The following is a 22371-nucleotide window of genomic DNA, read 5'->3' as shown; positions in this document are numbered from 1 at the left end:
CTTGTTTTTATTGATTTTCTTCACATAAAGGTCCGTAGCCATTTTTATCGCTCCTTTCAGCTTAGACCACTGTCTTTCCACTTCTCTTATGTCTTCCCATCGTAACAGCTTTCTTCAGGTACTTTCCCATTGCATTAAAGTCCGTACGTTTGAAATCTAGGACTTTAAGTATTGTGCGGCCGCTCTCCACTTTAGCCGTTATATCAAACCAAACCATTTGATGATCGCTACTTCCCAGGTGAGCACCCACTCGAACATTAGAGATACTCTCTCCATTTGTGAGGACCAGATCCAATATCGCTTTTTCCCTTGTGGGTTCCGTCACCATTTGTCTGAGCTGAGCCTCTTGAAAGGCATCCACAATCTCCCTACTTCTTTCCGATTCCGCAGACAGAACATTCCAGTCCGCATCCGGCAGGTTGAAATCTCCCAACAGCAGAACCTCCTCTTTCCTTCCAAACTTTTGGATATCCACAATCAGATCCTTATCAATTTGCTGCGATTGAGTCAGAGGTCTGTAGACTACACCCACATAGATAGAAGTTCCATCTTCTCTTTTCAGAGCAATCCATATCGCTTCTTCCTCTCCCCAGGTCCCTTGCATTTTGATCGCTTGGATATTGATCTTTACATAGAGAGCTACTCCTCCAACTTTATGACCATCTCTGTCCTTCCTAAAAAGATTATATCCCGGTATGTTTGCATCCCATCCATGTGATTCACTGAACCATGTCTCTGTGACAGCAACAATATCTAGATCTGCCTCTAACATCAGGGCTTGCAGATCATGAACTTTGTTGCTTAGACTGCGAGCATTTGTGGTCATTGCTTTCCAGCTATTTTTCAGCGATAATCTCCTTTTTCATATGGATTTTTGTGTCGTTTCACTTTCCGTTGCAATACTAAGAAATGAGTTGGTGATATTGCTTATGTTGCAGCCTTCACATCTTTTCTTTTGCCGGGGGTGGTCTCTATAATTGTCCTTCGTACATACACCACCCCCACCTTCTAGTTTAAATGCCTAGAAAAATATTGTCTAAATTTCTCTGCAAGGTTTCTTTTTCCTGCTGTAGTAATATGTAGCCCATCAGTGCAATATAGCTTCTTGTCCTTCCATGTATTTCCCCATCCTCCTATGTACCTGAAGCCTTTTTGATGACACCAGGCTCTGAGCCATCTATTAAAGTCCTCTGTGTTTTTCAATCTTTGCTCTTCCTTTCCATATGCAGGCAGTATTTCAGAAAAAGCTAAAGTCTTTACAAAAGGTTTCACGCCCTCACCAAGCTCCCGAAAAGCTTTCTGTGCTGCAAGTGTGGAGTTGTTGGCCAGGTCATTTGTTCCCAGATGGATAACAACATCAGTGTTAAAATCCTTAGTTTCTTCCTTAATTATATATAGTCAGTACTAGCTGATGCCCCGGCGTTGCACGGGTATTTAATTATAGCAATAACACAGTAAATGGATTGAAATAAAGATACTTTATAGTGGTGAATGAAATTATTTTTTTACAGCTTTATAAAAAGTACAATATTCAAATTATAATGTGAAATATTTGACAAAATGAATACAATACAACTAACACAAAACTTGATTATAAACAACAATTTTAGTTTCACCTCCAGGAGCAAGAACATATAAATTCTTGGGTGAACCCACCCTTGATCAAGCAACATAGAGTTGTCCATGGGAAAAACAGGGGGATCTTAAATCCACTCCACAGTATGTAATAGTCTGTCCCTGTGATTTGTTGATTGTGATAGAAAATGCAAGTCTCACTGGAATTTGCAATCTCTTAAACTGAAAAGGAAGATCTGTTGGAATAAGTGGCATACAAAAGTTTTGTTGAAAAGAAACTCCATGCAGTTTGTTCCCGGTTCAGAATGGAACCTGTGTTCCTAGTTCAGGATATGTGAGTACTCATGTAATGTAATAACATTATGAACTGGGGTGCATGAAGGAAACAGTTACAAACACAGTTAGAACATACAAACTCTATATGTATGGTGTCCGTGGTAGAATAGAAACGATGTCCCTAGTGGTTATAGTGTCATAGAAAGTGTTTTATAGTTGGAATTACTGTGAGAATGGCAGCTTTATACATTTTTTCCATTGACATGAATGGGTGAAATCTGATTTTCTGTTTGTAGCTCCGCACACGTGTGCAGGTAGGCCGCGAGACCCCCAGAACATATCACCCCAGGTAGTGAGGGATCTGCATACCAAGTTTAGTTCAAATCGGGCAAGCCGTTTTTGCGTTGGCAGCTTTTTACATTTTTGCTATTGACATGAATGGGTGAAATCTGATTTTCTGTTTGTAGCTCCGCCCACGTGTGCAGGAGGGCCGCGAGACCCCCAGAACATATCACCCCAGGTAGTGAGGGATCTGCATACCAAGTTTCGTTCAAATCGGGCAAGCCGTTTTTGCGTAGGCAGCTTTTTACATTTTTGTCATTGACATGAATGGGTGAAATCTGATTTTCAGTTTGTAGCTCCGCCCACATGTGCAGGTGGGCCGCAAGACCCCCAGAACATATCACCCCAGGTAGTGAGGGATCTGCATACCAAGTTTCGTTCAAATCGGGCAAGCCGTTTTTGCGGTGGCAGCTTTTTACATTTTTTCCATTGACATGAATGGGTGAAATCTGATTTTCTGTTTGTAGCTCCGCCCACGTGTGCAGGTGGGCCGTGAGACCCCCAGAACATATCATCCCAGGTAGTGAGGGATCAGCATACCAAGTTTCGTTCAAATCGGTCAAGCCGTTTTTGCGTGATCGCGGCACATACACACACACATACATACATACATACATACACACATACATACCTCTGATTTTATATATATATAGATTTGCCTGGAACTCCTGGTAGCTGAGGATCCTAGAAGACATTTCACTATTTTGGTCTTCTCGCCCTGTATTCCAAGGTTAATGCCTCTGATGATGGAATCCCCAAACAGTAATAGTTTTCTGTTTTTGGCTTTTTTTATTTGTACTTAGGGTGCGCTTGTTCTCTTGAGTTACCTTCATTGGTTCCAGTCCCACCTCCCTTCTGTTTTCCTGAGTATCGCAGTGCACTAGTGGAGCGAAGGAATTCTGTAGAGGTAATATTAGTGATGGTGGATGTTTCTGTGTTACATGTCGCAGTCTTCCTGAGCCTACTGTGACCCATTTATTCCTGGGCTGTTTTATTCTTTGAGGTAGAGGTGGTAAGTTGGTATGATTTTGTGGAGTGATGGAAGATGCTTTAATTTTATTCAATTCCTGTTTAAGTTTGCAGAGCTCCTCCTTAATACTGGCAAGTTGAAGACAGATGGGGAAAGCCTTAAGCCTCCAAATAGTATGTCTTGGAATTAAAGCACCACAGTGATTGCATAGAATAAAGGTCATCTTGATTGGTTGTGAAGTGACTTGATTTGAGTAGTCCTGATTATATGGGTCTCTATATATGAATAGTGGTCCCTGGGGTTGGTGGGACTATAAGTCTTACCCTTATTCCTATGAAGGGAAAGGGGAAGAGGAAATGAGATATAACAGAGGAAAGAGAAGGGTTTATTTTTTTGTGCTTTTTTTTTAATTTTTTTTTTAGTAAGAAACAGGGATGAGAAGAGAAATTAAGCAGATATAATGCTGAAAACCAGTGAAAAGAGCAGAATATGAAATGCAGAGCAACTTATCTTATTGAAGTTCCAGGGCAGCCTTCCGATGCCGATTAAATCCCTATGTGCATCAGATCGATTAACACAGCTTATAAAAAGGAGCCCTATATCTATTAATTACCAGTCAAGCTCTGGGTGATTTACAGCAATATCAAATAAAATAAATAAAAATTGAGCAAAACAAGCATAGAAACCAACACTCAAAATTGTAAAAGAAAAGTAAATTTACAAAAGAAAAATAAATTGCAGTAATAAAGAACTTGTTCTTACATTAATTCCAACCACACACAATTCTTTTAGTTTTTTTTCTCTATTCATTCAGCTTTGCCAAATACTTCCGTTTGCCAAATAAACTAGGCTGCTAACAAGGATTACTAATTCCATCACTCTTGAAGCAATTACTTGTAAGGATTCAGCACTTTGGCAAATAAAGGATTTAGTTAGAGACATATCCTGAGCATATCTTATAGTCTGCAGTAAACTTTTCCTTGTAGTATTTGCCTGTCATTGATCTGTCATGCAATATAAAAGGTAACACCTCTTCTGTTATGCTATTTACCTTATTCCATACATCAATGCCATCCAACTCAGCTATTTTAATTTTAAAAAGATTGTGGGCTTGTATTGCAGTCCAGATTGTTTAGGTTTCTTACACTTTTCTTTGATGATCACCTATTCTCCATCGACAAGCAGTGTTGAATCTTTATAAATTAATATTGAAAATGATGACAGATAAAAACCATATTGGCCTATCAAGTCTGTCCATTCATACCATCTACTATACCTTCCTCACCCTTAGAGATTGTACATATTTGTCCCACGCTTTCTTGAATTCAGATAGTCTTCACCTCCACTGGGAGGACATTTCATGCATCCACCACCCTTTCCAAAAAGAAGTATTTCCTGAATTTCCCCCCTTTTACCTTCATTTTATGTCCCTTCATTCCAGAGCTTCCTTTCATTAGAAACAGACTCGGTTCCTCTGCATTTATGCGACAGAGACATTTATAGTCTAACTATTTTTATTGAGCATAAGAACAATACAAAGTACAAAATCTGTTAATGGATATCTATGGTTATTGTTCATATATATAAACTTTCGTGAATCGTGCCTGTTTTCTATTGTTTATAATTGACAAAATAAAACAGATTGAACTAAAAATCTGTAAATTCTTCCATATTGACACTCATTTCTGGAATAAGACAATCAATTGCCCTCCCCCCCACAAGGGTCCCAAGAAAGTTAAGCCTCAAAAAACTAGCAACCAGAGTTACCCATTCAAAATGCGACTAGGGGCCACAGAGGTCATTGTGTTCCAGAATGGTTCCCACAGAGATATTTAAATATCTCTATCATATATTCTCTCTCCTGCATTCTTCCAAAGTGTACATATTGAGGTCTCTAAGTCTGTTCCCAGACCATTGATCAATTTAGTAGCTACCCTTTGGACCCACTCCATCCTGTCTATATCTTTTTGAAGGTATGTACACAATTGTACACAATATTCTAAGTGAGGTCTCATCAGTGACAGAAATGGAGGCACTACCACAACCTTTTTCCTTCTGACTTGCCATCACTTTTTCTACCTATTTTGCCACCTTAAAATCATCAGATACCACCATCCCCAACTCTTGCTCTTCTTTCGTAGATCTCTCCTCACCACGTGAGACATTTAAATCTCTCACAGAGGAGCTCTCATACACGTAGGTCAAGTCATTTGACAGAACCTGCTCAGAAATATTGTCCAGCTCGTTTATATCAACTTTTTGGACCATTGCAGCATGCACACACACACACACTGAGGAAAATGGGCACACTTTTCTGTGATCTCCTCAGATTACATAAAAAATTCGTTATTTTTATTATTCCATTTTTTTCTTAAATTTGTGTGTGATATAGATTGTTCCTGTAGGTTCTGTCATACTTTCAGATGACAAGAATGAGCATTGAGTACAAACTCACATATTCACCCAGGAAATCGAATATGATAGTTACTGTTAATATGATGCCAGCAGCAGAATCGGCTCACACAGCTTCTGGTTTTAGATGGGCAATATTCATGGCAGTCTCTAACTTCCTGTGGATGGGGAAGAGCCAAATTGATGGGTCTGGCTTGCAGAGATGCAATTAAATCTCCACAGAGATGGAATATCAGAGAAAAAAAGCCAAAGAAAAGGAAAAAAAAAAAACCTCCAGAGAAGTTGTTCTTTCCAAAATACTAGTGTATATTGCAATTATACTCCTGCTCTGTCCAGCCCAAGTGGGACAGAGCCTAACCAGAATGACCAATCAAGTATGTGTAAATTTGAACAGAGTAACATATACAGTCTTCTGCACTTACACAAAAAAGGAATGTTTCTGTTCCTCAGTTACTAATTAATAAGGGAAGATGAAAATCTCTGCTTATGGCAGGAGTATTCAGAGACAATGCTATATAAACATAGGTATGTCAAATAATGAGGCCCAAGGTAAAGCTTTGAAGACATTATCAATATGGATTACCATTAAGATGTGTTATTTTACTGTTAATCTCAGTTCTTAGTAACTAGGTCTCTTTGCATAAATGAGACTTATGCTAAAATAGCATGTCTTATTGGTAGCCCACACTGATAGTTATGCCTCTTAACCTTTCAAGAGAAAGGGCTTATTCTAGCAGAAATTGGTTTCTTACACATGGTAAGTTCATGGAAGATATAAAATTCCAGTGTAAGTGGGCAGAAACAGTAATATTGTAATTTGTTTAATTTGAATTAATTGATTTAGTAGAAGGATTATTATGTAACATTTCATACAATCTTTTTATTATAAGGATTCCATTATTCTTGTTTTCTAATATGAGCCCAAATAGAATGGAAACAACAAAATAAGTCTTACTTGTACATGAGCTTGACTTGTCTCTCCATAATAGACAAGTTGTTTTTTGGGGTTTTTTAGATCAATGACTATCTTTGCAGTTTTTCATTTTCTCCTCTTGATCTTTAGAGGGAGATTTAGTCTTTAACAGCTTCCAGATAATGCAAGATGCTTTTCCAGGGTATTGCTAACAGTTACTTTAGTGAAGGACTATTAATAAGATTCAGCATTGCAGTGTAATGTGTCTACTAGGCTATAGATCATTGGCTTCACACAGTTTTCTGTATCTGATGCTACCCTTTTTCAGTCAGATCTCCAAGTAGGGATTTGGGGACCTCTGGTCTCGCGAGTGCTCACTCTTCTCAGATCTTCAGGGTGCAGCCTCCTGCACAGAATACTTCAGAGCTGATGGCTCTTAATTATTTAAAACTTCTAACTAATTTCTGAACACAGTAATGGAGTTACTTGCTTAGAGAAAATAGGATGTATTACTGAATTTTTTAATAGGTTGTTGACAGTCACATGCTTTGCTGATTCACGGCCTTTGCTATTAAGCAGAATCAATTTATTGTATTTTTCTGCCAGAAGCAAGAAATCTTAGGAATAAGACTTGGGTCAACTAAGAGAATGTAATCTGAAAATGTAGCAACATGCCTAATACTGTAAACAGGCTGTCAGAGGGAAGCCAGAGAGTAGAAAAAGGCTTCAGGGTGTATATTGTCCCCTTGTGAAGCATATCTGCAGAGCTTAGTATTCAATTGCTATCGCATGTGACATCTTTGCTGTGTTGAATTACAGGTCGTAAATGGGAATGAGATTGCTCAAACAGGCAAGTAAATGGAATCCATTGTATAGCTGAGTAGTACCTCAGACTTGGCCCAATGCACTGACTTCCTACACATTCCAGCTCCTCCCATGGACACCCCAGAATTAATTTAAATTTGCTCCAAAAGTTACAAGCTTTGAGAATGTTAAATATTGAAATAAGAGTGGCTTGGACCTGAAAAATTGCAAATATTCCTCTTACTCACCAGTGCATTGTGCATTTAAATCAAAATTTCTATTTTTTTGCCTTTTCTTTATATATTCAGAAATTTTGCCCTACTAAAAAAAAAAAAAGAGGTTACTTATTTTTAGTTATGGATTTTCATCCCTTTGTTCACAGTTTGAAAAAACTCTGCTGCTTTAGCGTTAGAAAATGAGGAGCATGATTTCATACAGTTCTTATTGCTGTGGAGTATAATTTGTTATATGGAGAGTTTTGATCTCTCTTGAAACCAACATTGCCACATGTCCTAGACAGCAGCAGCAAAAGTGGGGAACTAGGGAAAGGGGGCTGCTGGTTTGGAGGATTGGAGGAGATATTTGATCATGAGGCATGGAAGAGGGAGAGGGGAAGTGGCTTGATCAAAAGGGGAGGGAGGGATGAGAGGTGAGATATTGAATGGGAAGGGAGGCAGAAGGGGAGACTTAAAAGAAAGACCAGGGAAGAAAAGAAAGTTGAAGACCAAATGGAAAGAAAGGGGAATGGATAGAGAAAAAGAAAAATAAATAGAAGAAAGCCAAAGGAAAATGATTAGCATTTGTGATGACTGAAGTGGAAGAAGTGGAAAGAAAAAAAATAAGAGTAAAGAAAAAAAATCTCAAATGGACAGAAGATCCTGAAAAGAGAGTAAGAGGAAAGCAGAAACTAGAATTTTATTTTCAATTTAGTGATTGGTATATGTCAATGTTTGGAAGATATGTCTGCTACTTTTATATTTTGCACAGTTTAGGAGGACATGTTATCTCTTCCTACCTATCTCTCATGTATTGCACTTAATGCAGAGTCTGGCTTCTTCAGATTTCAGTTGTTTGTGGCAAGTTATTCTGTACTTCTTGAGGGTCCTGTCTATGTTCGGTTAAAAGGGAGTTTCAAGAGGGAAGATCCAAGAAAGGAGGGAGGGAGGCAGCAGAAGGGCCAGTAAAGTAATTGAATGCAAGAAGAATATTATGCAAAGACTTTATTATTTAAAAATAATAATAATAATTTGCAAAATTTAATATTCAAATATTTGCCTATGTCTATCTTCTCATCCTCTTCTGCTGTCAGCTCACTTACTGTTCACTTTTCTCTAATGTAGCCCATGCACCATCAAGATGAGTATGGCACATAAAAGAAAGTGAAACTTTGGAGCTTGGGGAGGGGGTGCAGGGATGACAAAGCTAGATTAATGAGTCTCACCTCCAGTTCACTGCAGGATGCCTGATAGAGATAGGCTGGAAAAAGATGTTGTATAAGAGAGAGCAAGGTGTATAAACATCTGCACACTTGAGTCCATCTTGACACAAGGAAGAGGTAGTGAATGCAGAAGGCAAGGTCATTGTTCTCCCTGCTACTAGTTTAGAGGTAAATTACTCCTTGCTTTCTCCTTCAGCTACTTTACTGCCACAAATTTTTTAAAAATTCAGTTTTATAATCATTCTTGGAGGATATTATAAGAACCTTTTCAAAGATTTGCTACATTCTCTGTCAAATTCATTTTGGACATACAGTACTTCAAAGTATAGTATATCACCATCTCAGTTTGAAACATACTGTTGTAACTCCAGATGTCAAAAGCTGTCCGAGTTTATTGATTTGACAAAGTCAGTCCATGGGGACACTCCTACTACAGTGGACTTGGCCAGTGGCTAGTGTTTGCTGTCAGCTTCTCAGCTATAGAAAATTCATCATATTAGAAATGGAAGAATCTAAGAGTCTGCCATCATAAGAACATAAGAATTGCCGCTGCTGGGTCAGACCAGTGGTCCATTGTGCCCAGCAGTCCGCTTACGCGGCAGCCCCCAGGACAAAGACCAGTGCTCTAAATGAGTCCAGCTTAACCTGCATTACCCCTACTGCCCAGGATGACCTCTCCACTATCTGAACTTTGTTAGAAAAATGTCCAAGTAGGCTTATCATTTCTTTATAATAGAATCAGCCCTGTCTTGAAATTTTGAAGAATGCACTCCTGCAGTAGGATTGCAGTTTTGCCCTAGAAGGCCAACAAAGTACAGAATACTATCAGATATTTTAAGCATACACTGGGGGATAGGATTCTTCTACACCTATCCAATCATTTCTCTAATTTCTAGAACATTGCAAAATATACAAGACAGGGCTGCTATAATCTTCATAACCCTATCATGGCCCTGTCATTTTGTTTCCTTGTCTATATCAACTGTCATTCAAAATGTATATACACCCAGAAGAATCTCACTACCCGATAACTTAATATCAGGGAAGAATTCTCCATCTGAACCTTCATTCACTAGCATTAACAACATTTCTTCAGCTCTCTTCACAGGTAAAGGGTATACTGTAGTAATAGCAGCTGGTAAGAAATCCATAAGGAAACCATACAACTTCTATTGGAAAAGGTGTTCTGTTTAATACTTTAAGGGGAAAGTGAATCCAATTACTTGCACTCCAAGGAATCTGCTATGAAATTTACATTGCAACAAGAGAAAATAAAAGCAGATACATTACACAGCCTATCCAATCTGCCTATCCACCAAGCTCTACAATCACCTTCTCTCTCTCAGAGATCCCCTGAGCTTGTCCTATACTTGAATTCAGACATTTTGATCCCCTCTGCTGGGAGGCTATTCACATTATCCAGCATCTACCAATCCCCAAGGGTGCTGGACAACTGAGAGTTTACTGTGCTTGGTAAATAACATGATATTCTGAATACTAAAATACCTATCTCAAGCACACATTAACTTACTAATTTGAGTCCATTACTTACTGAGGAGAAACTAAATAGCATGCTAACTGAGCATTTTCTTAAGATAAGTCAGCTAACTGAAAACAGAAGGCCTGAGAAATGAAATCTAGGGAGAACCTAACTGAAATCCATTGCAGATGAATACATATCACCTCGGTTCTCTTTGTCAAAACAAAATACAGCTAAGTTATACTTTTTGAAGAAATGCGCACACTCACTCAGTATGTCTTACACAATGCAGTTGCACATTTCAAAGGGCACATAGATTTCTTGCTGGTCTGGAAACGGACAGAATCCATAGTATTGCCATAACACTCAGGTTTGTTGCTATATTTGCTGTAGATAATATTGTCATTGAGCATTGCTGGCAATTAAAAAAAATATTTTCATGACAGTCTTTTTAGCTTTCACCCCACACCTTGATTAGTTACAAAAGCAGGTGATCCCGTGTGATCCTCCAGTTATTGTTTTATTCCCTCTGTAATATGAAAATAAAGCTTCCACAGACTACCAGAAAGCCAAGGTAGACATGGTGGAGAGAAAAAATGATATGATAGAAAGAATAAAAAAATGACACCTCAAAAAATAGATCTGTCTTTCTTTTACACAAGAGAAATGATTTTCAAATACTAGGTTGGCAGAGGTCTCTACTGACATTGAAATTATTGTGACTAAGACTACCGTAGGCATTGAGAAGCTTGAGCTTCAGTGGCAGTATGAGACCCAAAAGCTTTTACAATTGGCCAGTTGTTTTGGGGTTTACTGTAGATCTCATTTCTTTGAGCCTTGAGATGATATTGGTCTATATGATACAGTTGCTGAGGTGCCTACAGTGAGATTGGCCATAGAAGAGGGAATGGTTAGATGCCAATGCTCTTCCAAGCCAAGATGGCTACATTGCTCCCCTATATCTCCCCCTTGCATTCTTCCATTTTCCTCAACCACATCCTGCTTCACTTTTCAAATATCCTTACTGACACACAAGATACAGTCTGAACATTCAGGTACATCAGCTTTGTTTTGATCTCCTGTTAGAGAGTGTCATATGTGTTCCATATTTTCCCTCTGCATTGGCAAGTAACGTTTATGAGCCAGACTTGTAAGTCATCTGAAACCAGCAGGAAGAGCCAAGAAAACAAGAGACCTGAGCATGCTCACTGTAACATTCTCAGTACATTTAGATTGAATCTGTACATAAGAAAAAACACTACCAGAGACAATATTATTTTGCATCACTTAAGTGATCTTTTAACAGGCACATACTTTTTTTTTTTTTAACAAGACTACATTTTAAAATGCTTTGTATGAGGCTTGGAGGCTGCAGAACACTTGGGCTCCTTTTACAAAGCCACGTTAGGGCCTTAATGTGTGGAATAGCACACGCGCTAGCCACTACCACCTCCTTTTGAGCAGGTGGTAGATTTTCAGCTAGTGCACGCTAATCCGGTGCATGCGCTAAAATCACTAGCGCACCTTCACAAAAGGAGCCCTTGGTTGGAGTGAGCAAACAAACCAATGTCATGCCACTCCCCAAGCTCTCTATTTGCTTATGCTGTGTTGGGAAAAATATTAGTAGGGCCACATGTCCAGTGGTCCACCCTTTGGTGAGGTTTATTTATAAACTCCTAAATGGTGTTTTTATATTGATCCATCATTATTATTGAGCTTAATAAACTCTCTTGTGCTCATTAGTTTCTCAGAGCTGCAGTGGCACAAGAACTTATCTCTCAGAAAACGTCAGCCATTATGCAGAATTGTTCAGCACCATTTGAGAGCTGCTCCCTGTAGAGGATTTTTTCCCCTGTAATCAACTGTCTCTGTACTCCTCATTCCTCATGCATGCAAGTGCAAAACAAAACAAACTATAGGGCCAAAAACTAACTAATCTTTGACATAAGTAATGACTACTGACTTATCATTTAAATACAGACAGATGGCAGAATGAATTGGGAGAAGACTAATAAGGAAACCACTTGCACTCAATGTGGAGCAGCGTGCAAAAGTTGCCAACTGGACATGAGCTTCCTTTTAAGGCTTTGTGTTGGCAGAGGATACTGCTCCATATCTGCCTGAGCAAATTTTCAAGCTCTCAAAACAACCTTCAAGAGGCAGAAGAAAATACCAGCATATCTGTTGCTGGACTATCTTTTCTGGTCGGTACAAATTAAAACAATAATTGAGGCCATGACTTTGAATCATGTTCAATGTAAAGATAATCTCAACATTTTGTTTCACCTAAAGAAATTCACAGCTAGCAATTAGGTTTTACAAATTGTGATTAAGCTATGATGGCATTCCTTCTACTTCACCAACACATATATGGTTTCTGTTGCTTGAATTCTGCCACTTAATAATCCTAATAACCTTCTTAGAGGATTCATGCTTCATTAATTGCATTTTATTTGTAGTTTTAAGTTATTTCAGATGATTTACTACTACTATTAATCATTTCTATAGTGGTTGTGTACACATCTCTATCCTTAATGGGCTCACAGTCTAAGTTTTTGTACCTGGGACAATGGAGTTAATAGAGAAGGCAGTACCCTTTCATGTAACCACTTGCTCTGTGTTGGAAAGCCTGCTGCTATTACCTTCTCACTTAATCTATTGGCAATTGTCTTAGACCTTTACTTTTTAATAGTGAAGTATATCAAATAGCTAGATTTACCCTCACTGTTGTCTTAATGAGAGAAGAGGTTGAAATTTGTATTCACATCCACTTCCAAGGTTTGCTTTTAGTGGTGCACAGATTTATTGAGTCCTGGAGTACCTTGCTCAGAGCTGGAATGGTTTTAGGAGCAGTGCATTTATTTTTTGTTGTGTTTGTGTTTTGCGTTTTCCCATCCCATGTGCCCCAGTGCACAATCACCTGGTTCGAGCTTTTGATTGCTGCTTCTCACATTGCTGTGCGCTCTCCTCCTGTTGTCAGTCACCATAGCCTGTTGTGCACAATTTTCTTTTTAAAATGAATGTACTGTGTGGATGTAATGTGTTAATGGCAGTCTTATCAGCAAAGACTTAAAACTGCCCACTGTGTTTTCTATATGAAATGAAACATTCAGAACTACGTTCTGTTACTCTCTTTGGATCTTATCTTCATCAAGGCACTAAACTGGGGAATTCTATAAATGGCACCTACATTAGGCGCCACTGGATACCCTAATTGCAACTGCCTAGTAATGCTAAGTTAGGGATCCATGCCCAATTTTTATTTTTTAATTAGCTTAATCGGCGTGGTAATTGGCCACACCGGTTTTCAGCCAATCAAAAAAAATCAACTTGAGAGTTTGGCATCAAACTCTTAGGATGCCTAACGACACCTAAGTGGAGGCACCCTCCCACACCTAAGGACGCCTAATGATGCCTATACTCAAAAGCAGGCGTAGTTGACTTAGGCATCATTAGACATCTGACATAGGTGCCACCAAATTAGGTGAGTGAAAAGCTGGCCTAATGGAGCAGCAACTATGTCTAGGACGCCTAGTGAGCCTAAGTTGACTTAGGCGCCGCTAGGCATCATTCTATAAATTGTGCTGTTTTTTTTTATTGACAACCGCACCGAGCAACATAGACTCGGGCCCTAAATTTGCAAAGGCAACAACATTTATGCAAGAAGCAATATTGTAGGAAAAATTGTTTTGCATTTACAAAGAATATATTGGTTAACATCTAGCAGGCCGATTGTTGTAAAGTATTCTAGCAATGAGCACACACACTCCATAAACCTGTCTGTTCCTTTTTCCTGAATACATTGTATAACCCTGTTGTTCCTACAGTAAGCTAGCACATAGGTAATGTAAAGGTGTAGAAATCACACCATCAACAGTTCTTGCTAGTTTTGGCCACTAATATATTTAAGAAAAAGAAGATTTTTACAAAAGATTTTTCCCATTTTGTGCCTGTAAAAGAAATCTTTATTAAATAATCCCTATTCCATAGAAATATGGCAACAGATAAAGTGAAATAGCCCATCCAGTCTACCCATCTGCAGCATCCATTATCTCTTCCTCTCCCTAAGAGATACCATGTGCCTGTCCCATGCTTTCTTGAATTCAAACAGTCTGTCTCCACCTCCTCTATTGGGAGACTATTCCAAGCATCTACCATCCTTTCGGTAAAAAAAGTACGAGGGTTATTTCATAAATAATGCACACTATTTTTTAAAATTTACATTTTTTTTGTTTGGTTTTTTTTCAAGTATTTCTTTACAATCCTTCAATATAGTCTCCCTGCTTTGCAATGACCGAGTCCCAACATCCGGGAAGCTTCATTATTCCATCCAAGACACCGTATTAGTTCAGTTACTGAATGGCTCGGGTACCGGCGGAAGAAAGGTCTTCCAGAGATGCAAAACAATGTCCACGCATAGGTTGTTTCAACTTTGGAAAAAAGTCAAAGTCTGGTGGTCTCATGTCTGGACTGTAGGGAGCATGAGGTAACACTTCCCAGTCGTATTCATGAAGTTTTTCAATGACATTCCCTATGTGCGGGCAAGCGTTGTCGTGAAGAATGAGTGGCCCAGCCAAGAGCAACTGAGGTCGGGTTTTTTGCATTTTTCTGTGCATTTTTTACAAAAAATTACGATAATACACTGTTCTGACACTTCTTCCACATGGAACTTTGTCTGTGATGATGATGCCTTCATGATCATCAGCAAAAATCATCATTTGTTTGACTTTTGATTGAGCTCATTGAAATTTTTTTGGTCATGGGGAAGATGGAATTCTCCACTTGTCATTGAAAAACTTTGCAAATACGACTGGGAGGTGTTACCTCATACTCCCTACAGTCCAGACATGAGTCCACCAGACTTCAACCTTTTTCCAAAGTTGAAACAACCTATGCGTGGACATCATTTTGCATCTCTGGAAGAGCTTTTTTCCGCCGGTACCGGAGCCATTTGGCAACTGAACAAAACGGTGTCTTGGATGGAATAATGAAGCTTCCTGGATGTCGGTCATTGCAAAACAGGGAGACTATATTGAAGGATTGTAAAGAAATACTTGAAGAACAAACAAACATGTAAATTAAAAAAAAAAAAAAATAGTGTGCATTATTTATGACATGATCCTCGTATATCCTTTGATCACTCCCGAGCTTATCATCTCTTAACCTCATTCTATACCCTCTCAGTCTGGTGTTTCCTTTCAACTGAAAGAGACTTGCCTCATGTATTTTTGCCACATAGGTATTTAAACATCTCTATCATATCTCCCCTCTCCCACCTTTCCTCCAAAGTATACATATTGAGATATTTAAGTCTGTCCCCCATATATCTTATGATGAAGACCACCAACCATTTTAGTTGTCTTCCTCTGTTTATATCTTTTTGAGAAAGTGCGATCTCCAGAATTGCACACAGTATTCTAAATGAAGTCTCGCCTAAGTTTTATAGAGAGGCATCAATACCTCCTTTTTTCTATTGACCATTCCTCTCCCTACGCACCCAAGCATCCTTCTAGCTTACACCGACACCTTTTCAACCTGTTGGGCCACCTTAAGGTCAACACATACTATCACATCGAAGTCCTGCTCCTCTTTCATGCACAAAAGTTCTTCACCACCTAAGCTGTACTGTTCCCTCAGGTTTCTGCAGCCCAGATGCATGACCTTGCATTTCTTAGCATTAAATCTTAGTTCCTGCCTTCAAACTTGGTTGGCTTGTTTAGGATTGTGAAATAGCTGTGTTTATTGCTGGTTTTAAAAAAAATATATCTTCACAGTATATGATGAACATGAGAAGGTCAAAGCCAGACATGATAGAGGATTTATCTAGGCAATCCCTGTGGAATTTATTTTCACTTCTGACCTCTTCATATCCATAATAAACCCATTCAGAGGAAAGGGGACTTGTTATAATCATCAAATCATGAAAATAAATCATCACCTCCCTGCTTCCCAACCTAGTGGCAACCTTTTGAGTGATAATATGAAGGAAACTTCTGTTTCTAGCAAGATCACTGTCTAGCATGTTTTCTTGTACCCATTACTGTAATAAGGAAGCAATGAAAATCTTTTCCCTTACTGTTCTACAAAGAAATTGATATTGGTCGATCTATTGGCTCACAAACAATTGCAAACTGTATTTAGTACACTGTATGCCATTCATTTTCTGGAACAAAAGGGTTTATATTGTTCTTGCATTTCTTTTAATCTTGATTAAAACAGATGAAAGTCTCAACAGCTCATAGATTTATGCAATAATTCTCCCTAACATATACACCCACATCTTCTCATCTTCCATGGCACTTCAGTATTTATTTATTATTTTAAAAAAGTATAATATACCTAACCGGGTTACAGAATACACTTCTCCCTCTGTATTCACTGTGATAGGGGATTAACAGAACTGCAAATACAGAAAAACCACAAATAACTTTTTCATATGTTATTCGCTGTTTTCTATTAAAAACCATCATGAATATGGTGAAATCGCGAATAATATGATGGGAGACCTGGCCTGTTCCTGAAGGAGAGGCAAAACACGATGAAGAAAGTGCTGGGAATCGGCGATTTTCTCTGTAAATGCTTGGAATCAGCAATTTCTCTATGCAAGCTGATGTAATTTTGGGGGAGGAGCCAACAAGCTAAAAACCGTGAATAATCGAAACCATGAATGCTGAAACCGCGAATACGGAGGGAGAAGTGTACATACAAAAATATAACACTGCCCTATTAAACAAGAACATGATATCTGTAGTAAATCAAATTTCAAGAAAAGGAAACTTTTCTAAACACTCATTTGCCAATCTGACTATATTTTGGTTCTAAAGGATTTTATTAAATACCAAAAAAGCCCCTTGGAAACTAAATATATTGTCAGGTTTGCAATGGAATGTTAGAGAAGTTTACTATCCTTGAAATGTGATTTAGTGCAGGTACAGCGCTCTTACTTAGCAGGGCAATTCAGTGGGATGTCCTGATGATCATGGTGCAAAACATGACATTTGATTGCCTAAACTACATAGACAAACTTAGGAAAGATTTATGGAGCTCTTAGATAGGATTGCCTGCTGTTGTGACAAAGAGCAATCAGCCACATTTCTATAATGTTCAGAGTTTACTTTAAAATCAAACTGAAGCAGCAAAGAACTGTTAAGTTAAAATGAATACAGTGGTTGCCTGCAGAGTGTAGAATTCCTATATCAATCTCTGTCTTAAAGAACTGGGAAAAACAGAATGGAGTTCCATTTTCCATATCATAGCTCATATGTAGAAGGATATGTAATCTCTTGGGTCCTGCCCTCAAACAGTATAAATGTTGCTAAAGAAGGGATTTTAAAAGCTGTTGGTATTACCCATCAGTAAGCTTGAGCATTTGAACAGTACTAACATATTGGTGTATGTTGATTTCAGGAAAAACGGATTGTGTCACTGGATGCAGCCAATACACGGCTAATGAGCGCCCTGACCCAGGTGAAGGAGCGCTACAGCGTGCAGGTCCGCAACGGCATCTCCCCAACCACTCCCACCAAGCTTTCCATCACGGAAAATGGTGAATTCAAGAACAGCAGCTGCTAGCCACCAGCTTAGGGGAGCTTTCTTTGCCTCCCCTTGATCAGTTTTGTTTGTTTTTTTGTCAAACCACAAAATGCTGCTAAACCAAACAACTGAAAGAAAACCATGTAATTAATTCAATAGTAATGCCTGTCTGAGATGCAGAGGAAAAGATAGCATGCATTTTTACACTCTGTTTCACTGTGTATATAATTTAAGGCTTGGAAATTTGTTCCCTGCCATGTACAGAAATATATCCCTGTAATATACCAAAAGCAAGTTAATAATGTAGAGCTTATCTTTTAAAAATATTTTTATTTTGTGATCTGTGATATTTTTTTTTTTTCTTATTTTGTTGAAGGCACTGGCTATCATAGAAAAGCAAGCATAGCGTTTCCAGCAGGAAAACCAGAGTTTAGTTCAGAACTTAAGCGCTGTACTTGTTACCAATTACAAGCACATGGAGTTGGACTGTGACCATATTCCAAACTAAGAGATTTCAGGAATGGATAGGAGCTTTACCCTTCAGTCTTTCATTGTGAAAGCTTAGGAGAGAAAGGTTATGCATTTCAGAAGGTAGCCAGACATGTGGCTAAATGTTTGGAGTAGATCTTCACCACTCCATTGTATCCAATAGAGAAAATCACAATTGTTCAGTTTAAGAAGGCTTTTTCTGTTTTGGATTGTAATAAGTGTTTATTTAGAGTTTACAAAATGTAAATACTTATTTTTTTTCTGAAAGGTAATAGAGCTGTTCACTTCCAAGAAAACATTTATATCCCATGGAATATAATCACCAAACAGATTCTTTCATTCACATGCTCCTGCCTAGTAAACAGGATTGTTATGCACTCTTGAGACTCGGACCAGGCTTAGTCTTAAAATTTACAAAGAAAATAAAGGGCTAACCAAAGGGTACCAAGCACCTATAATAGACATAAACATGCACAAAAATAGCCACAGGAATCTTTTTCTTATTTATTTATTTTTATGGTTTTGCTTTTTCAGTTTGTTCCATTCATTTTGAACCTTGTATGTTTGAGTATCCAGGGATTTTATCTAAAGTTGTACCATTTTTGAAACCTTCATTGAAATTAGCTATTTTAATAATTATTATTATGATGATAATAAAAAGAAAGTTCTGTATTTACCTAAGCAAGTCAGACTCTTAATCTCTGTTTTGTGAGTTCTTCAGCAATGGTGGAGCTAATTAATGAAATCCATAAACAGAAATCTACACTGTTAAATGGATAAAGTCATCTCAGTACATGTCTCTGGTAAATATATTGTTTTAAATATTCAATATTTAATTATGAGTCAGAAGAAGTTGATGCTTTTCTTTCTAACTTTACTGTTTTATTGAAAGATACGCATGAGAAAAGACCAACATTAATGAGCCATTATAATTTTAGATAGAATACATCCATACATTTTATCAAAGCAAATACATATCACTTAAGTGCATACGAGTATATGACTTTTGTACCTATATTCGTATGTGAAAAAAATAAAACTGCTCTTCACTACACTCTGTCCTATGCACCAGAGAAACAAATATTTCCTGTTAAAGTAAATAATCAGTTTAGATTCCAAATTACACCTATTTCTCAAGTTCTGTACAATAAAAAGCACTTAAATTCTATATGACCTTTTCCCTATTAGGTCAACTGACATGTCTTATTTGCATATTCTGTCACATTCTCAGGAACCAATCATAGAAAGGTGAAGAATAGGGGTCTTTCACCTGACAAATTGCTCTTTAGTTTGCTATAACACACACAAAGAGTAGGGTGGACCAATAAGCTTGTGTACAAAAGATACAACAAAGATTTTATCAAAAAGTTCAGATTTATTGACATCAACTAGTAAAAAGGTAAATAGGTAATTTATATTTGAGTTGACCTTTTGGTGGGAAAAAGGCTACCTCTGTTTATATCTGTGTCGCCTTATATTCAAGTATATACAGTACTTCTCTCTGTGCATGAGATACATGCAAGCTGTGAAGAATATCTAGGTAAGAACTGGGATGTCCAAATCGGAACATTTTTGGAACCTAGAGCCTTTAGCAAAATGTCTGGTGAAACATACAGCAAGAGCATCAACTTCATAAAAGTACACTTCCTCGAGAGTGGCAGCAACAGGGCTTTACATTCTAATTGCCAGTAAATACATGTGTTGGTGCAAATTGTACCACATATATTTAGATTTGCCAGCATTTCCACATGTAAGTTCCAGGTTTTACACATACAAGAGGAACCAATTAAGTAGCCCAATGAAAAAGCAATTTTTTAAAATATATGTGAGGTGGTATTACACACTCTGAGATAATTACAATTGCACCCTCAGTGATGTAAATCCTGGATCCAAATGAGCAGTTAGTTGATATTTAACACCTACCTTGGAACAAGTGTAAATGCCAATGTAAAAATACATGTATATTGCCATTGTAAAATGGGAAATACACATAAATTTTGGACTACCCAATCCATACCCTGAAAATGTCCCCTGAAAATCTGTGCATACTGTGGCATAAACATGTGAATTGTCACAGGGAAGCCTCTGTGACATTAAAGGAAGCCCTGCAGTGCCTAGAAACAAGGGTGGAAAATAAAGGGGTAATGCCAAAACCTTTACTTTGTCCACCTAAACACATTGTTAGAGCACTGCAGGAAGATAAAACTCCTTTAAACCGTAGCCCTATGTTAACAAAACCGCCAGGGCTGGAACAGCTACTGCAACCAGTCCAGCTTCAGGACACAGGTTCTAATCAGCTGAGAAAGCACCAGAATGCTGCTGTAGGCAGGCTTGGAACTCAGCTGCAGTTAGCATTAATCATAGCTTCCAAGCAACTACTTTGACTACTGTGGAAAGCAGAATTCTCCAGCTTAAAGTAGACAACAGACCCTCTGGATAAACAGGTACAAACTTTTTATGTTGAATCTGCGAATGTTTTTGAAGATATTGATAGGGAGCAGTCTAAGTTAGGGGAAGAATTAAATCCCTTTGAAATGGAGAATGAGGTGTTTGAGGTGCCCAGTACAGAATGTATGGGAGCTAAACTGAAGGCTCTCCTAAATTTAATGGCATCTGAAGAAAGAAAGAAAAGGAAAATCCTGAAAGTACTGTTTGCAATTAAGGAAGATAAAGCACTAAATTGCAAGTATTGATATTTTGTGTTATGACAGCAGAACAGTAGGCAGCCATGCAGTTACTTATGGGCCAGGAGCCATTTTGTTTTGCAATACTGCTGGGAAGAAATTGTGTTTTTTTTAAAGACAGTGTTTGCTGGTGCCACTGTCTTTCAGATAAAGGTCTCTGTGGCTGTCATCCTGTTGGGATCTTTGGGTGGGGATATGAAAAGTGGATCTAAAAGGGTTTAGGAACAGATCCCATGCTCTGGGGAAGTTGAGTTGGTGTTTTCCCCCAGAGAGTTGCCACATGGAACAAACTGTTGAACTCTTGGAAAGTGGCAGTTTTCTTTATCTGTTTTAAAGCCTGTGTGAAGAGTTTGAGACAGCAGTACAAAGTGAGATTGCAGAAGTGTCTTACCTGTGATGGTTGCTTTGCACCATATTTTGCTATTTTGAATGTTTGAAAATTATACCAACCTGAGCAATGGAATAAAAGATTATTTGGTTGTTTCAGTAACTTTGACTTTCTATATTGCCTACCCTAAATCACCTACCATACCTTGCTTTCCACTTGGCCAAGGTCTGTGTGTCCAGACAAGGCCTCTGACTCGCCCGAGTCTGGCCACACCCAGTCACAGTATGTAGCAGCACCATAAAATCAGTATTTATACATGTTTTTCACCCAGTTAAAAAATTTAAATATCTGGAAGTGTGGATGGATTCCCTCCTGTCCTTTAGTGTTAATATGACTGAGGTCATTAAGAAGGATTTACTTCATTGAGATTGTTGCATTTTGTAAGAAGATATTTTGGGGCAAGGATCTAGAACATCTGATCAAGCTTCCTAATTCATATGTGGAATTTAGGAGACATCTAAAGACACATTTGTTCTTAAAATATCAGTAATTAGCTTGTATTGATAATGGTAAGCTTAGTAATCTATTTAGATTTGTATAATGTCATTTTAACCATTTTATTTCTATTTCTTATTCAGTTGTATTTTTAATCTTTTGTAAACCGCACAAAACTTCACGGTACTGCGGTATATAAGTTATTATTATTGATGAGAAGGCCCTATATACATTCATTCATGCATTATGTTGAAGCTAGTTTATATGTGGGTTGCTTGAATGCAGAGCTGAGGAGATTACAAACAGTGCAGAATGTGGCATTGAAATTATTAGGGAATTATAAGAGATTGGATCATGTAACCTCCATTATATTTGAAATATCATTGGTTACCTATAAATTATAGAATACATTTTAAATTATCACTGACACATAAAACCTATTGTACTTTGTCCAGGATATTCGTAATCCATGGTTATTTCATATTCCTTTAGTAGAGTATTGAGATCATTGCAGGATATTATATTAACCACTCCTCAACTGAAAAGAACAAAATGGGCCACAATGAGAAATAAGGCCATTTTTTAATTTTGTCCCTTAATTATGGAATTCCCTTCCATTAATTTTGAGACAA

At 38.0% G+C, this 22371-nt stretch overlaps 1 protein-coding gene across 4 annotated transcripts in view; it reads left to right on the top strand.

Moving 5' to 3' along the window:
* Positions 1 to 18908, top strand: part of RASAL2 (RAS protein activator like 2) — a 502399-nt gene extending 483491 nt beyond the window's left edge. For 2 of the 4 annotated variants that reach the window (XM_033915463.1, XM_033915461.1), the window contains exons 18-19: positions 7308 to 7338; positions 17618 to 18908. In XM_033915463.1, the coding sequence (XP_033771354.1) occupies positions 7308 to 7338; positions 17618 to 17760 (174 nt within the window). In that variant the 3' untranslated portion in view covers positions 17761 to 18908. The remainder of the gene's footprint in view (positions 1 to 7307; positions 7339 to 17617) is intronic. The other 2 variants (XM_033915464.1, XM_033915462.1) reach the window with 1 other exon arrangement.
* The last annotated feature ends 3463 nt before the right edge of the window (positions 18909 to 22371 follow it).

Source organism: Geotrypetes seraphini, chromosome 12 (genome assembly GCF_902459505.1).
Source record: "Geotrypetes seraphini chromosome 12, aGeoSer1.1, whole genome shotgun sequence".
Classification (NCBI taxonomy): domain Eukaryota; kingdom Metazoa; phylum Chordata; class Amphibia; order Gymnophiona; family Dermophiidae; genus Geotrypetes; species Geotrypetes seraphini.
The sequence above is the reverse complement of the archived record's forward strand: the minus strand, read 5'-3'. Positions and strand labels throughout refer to the sequence as shown.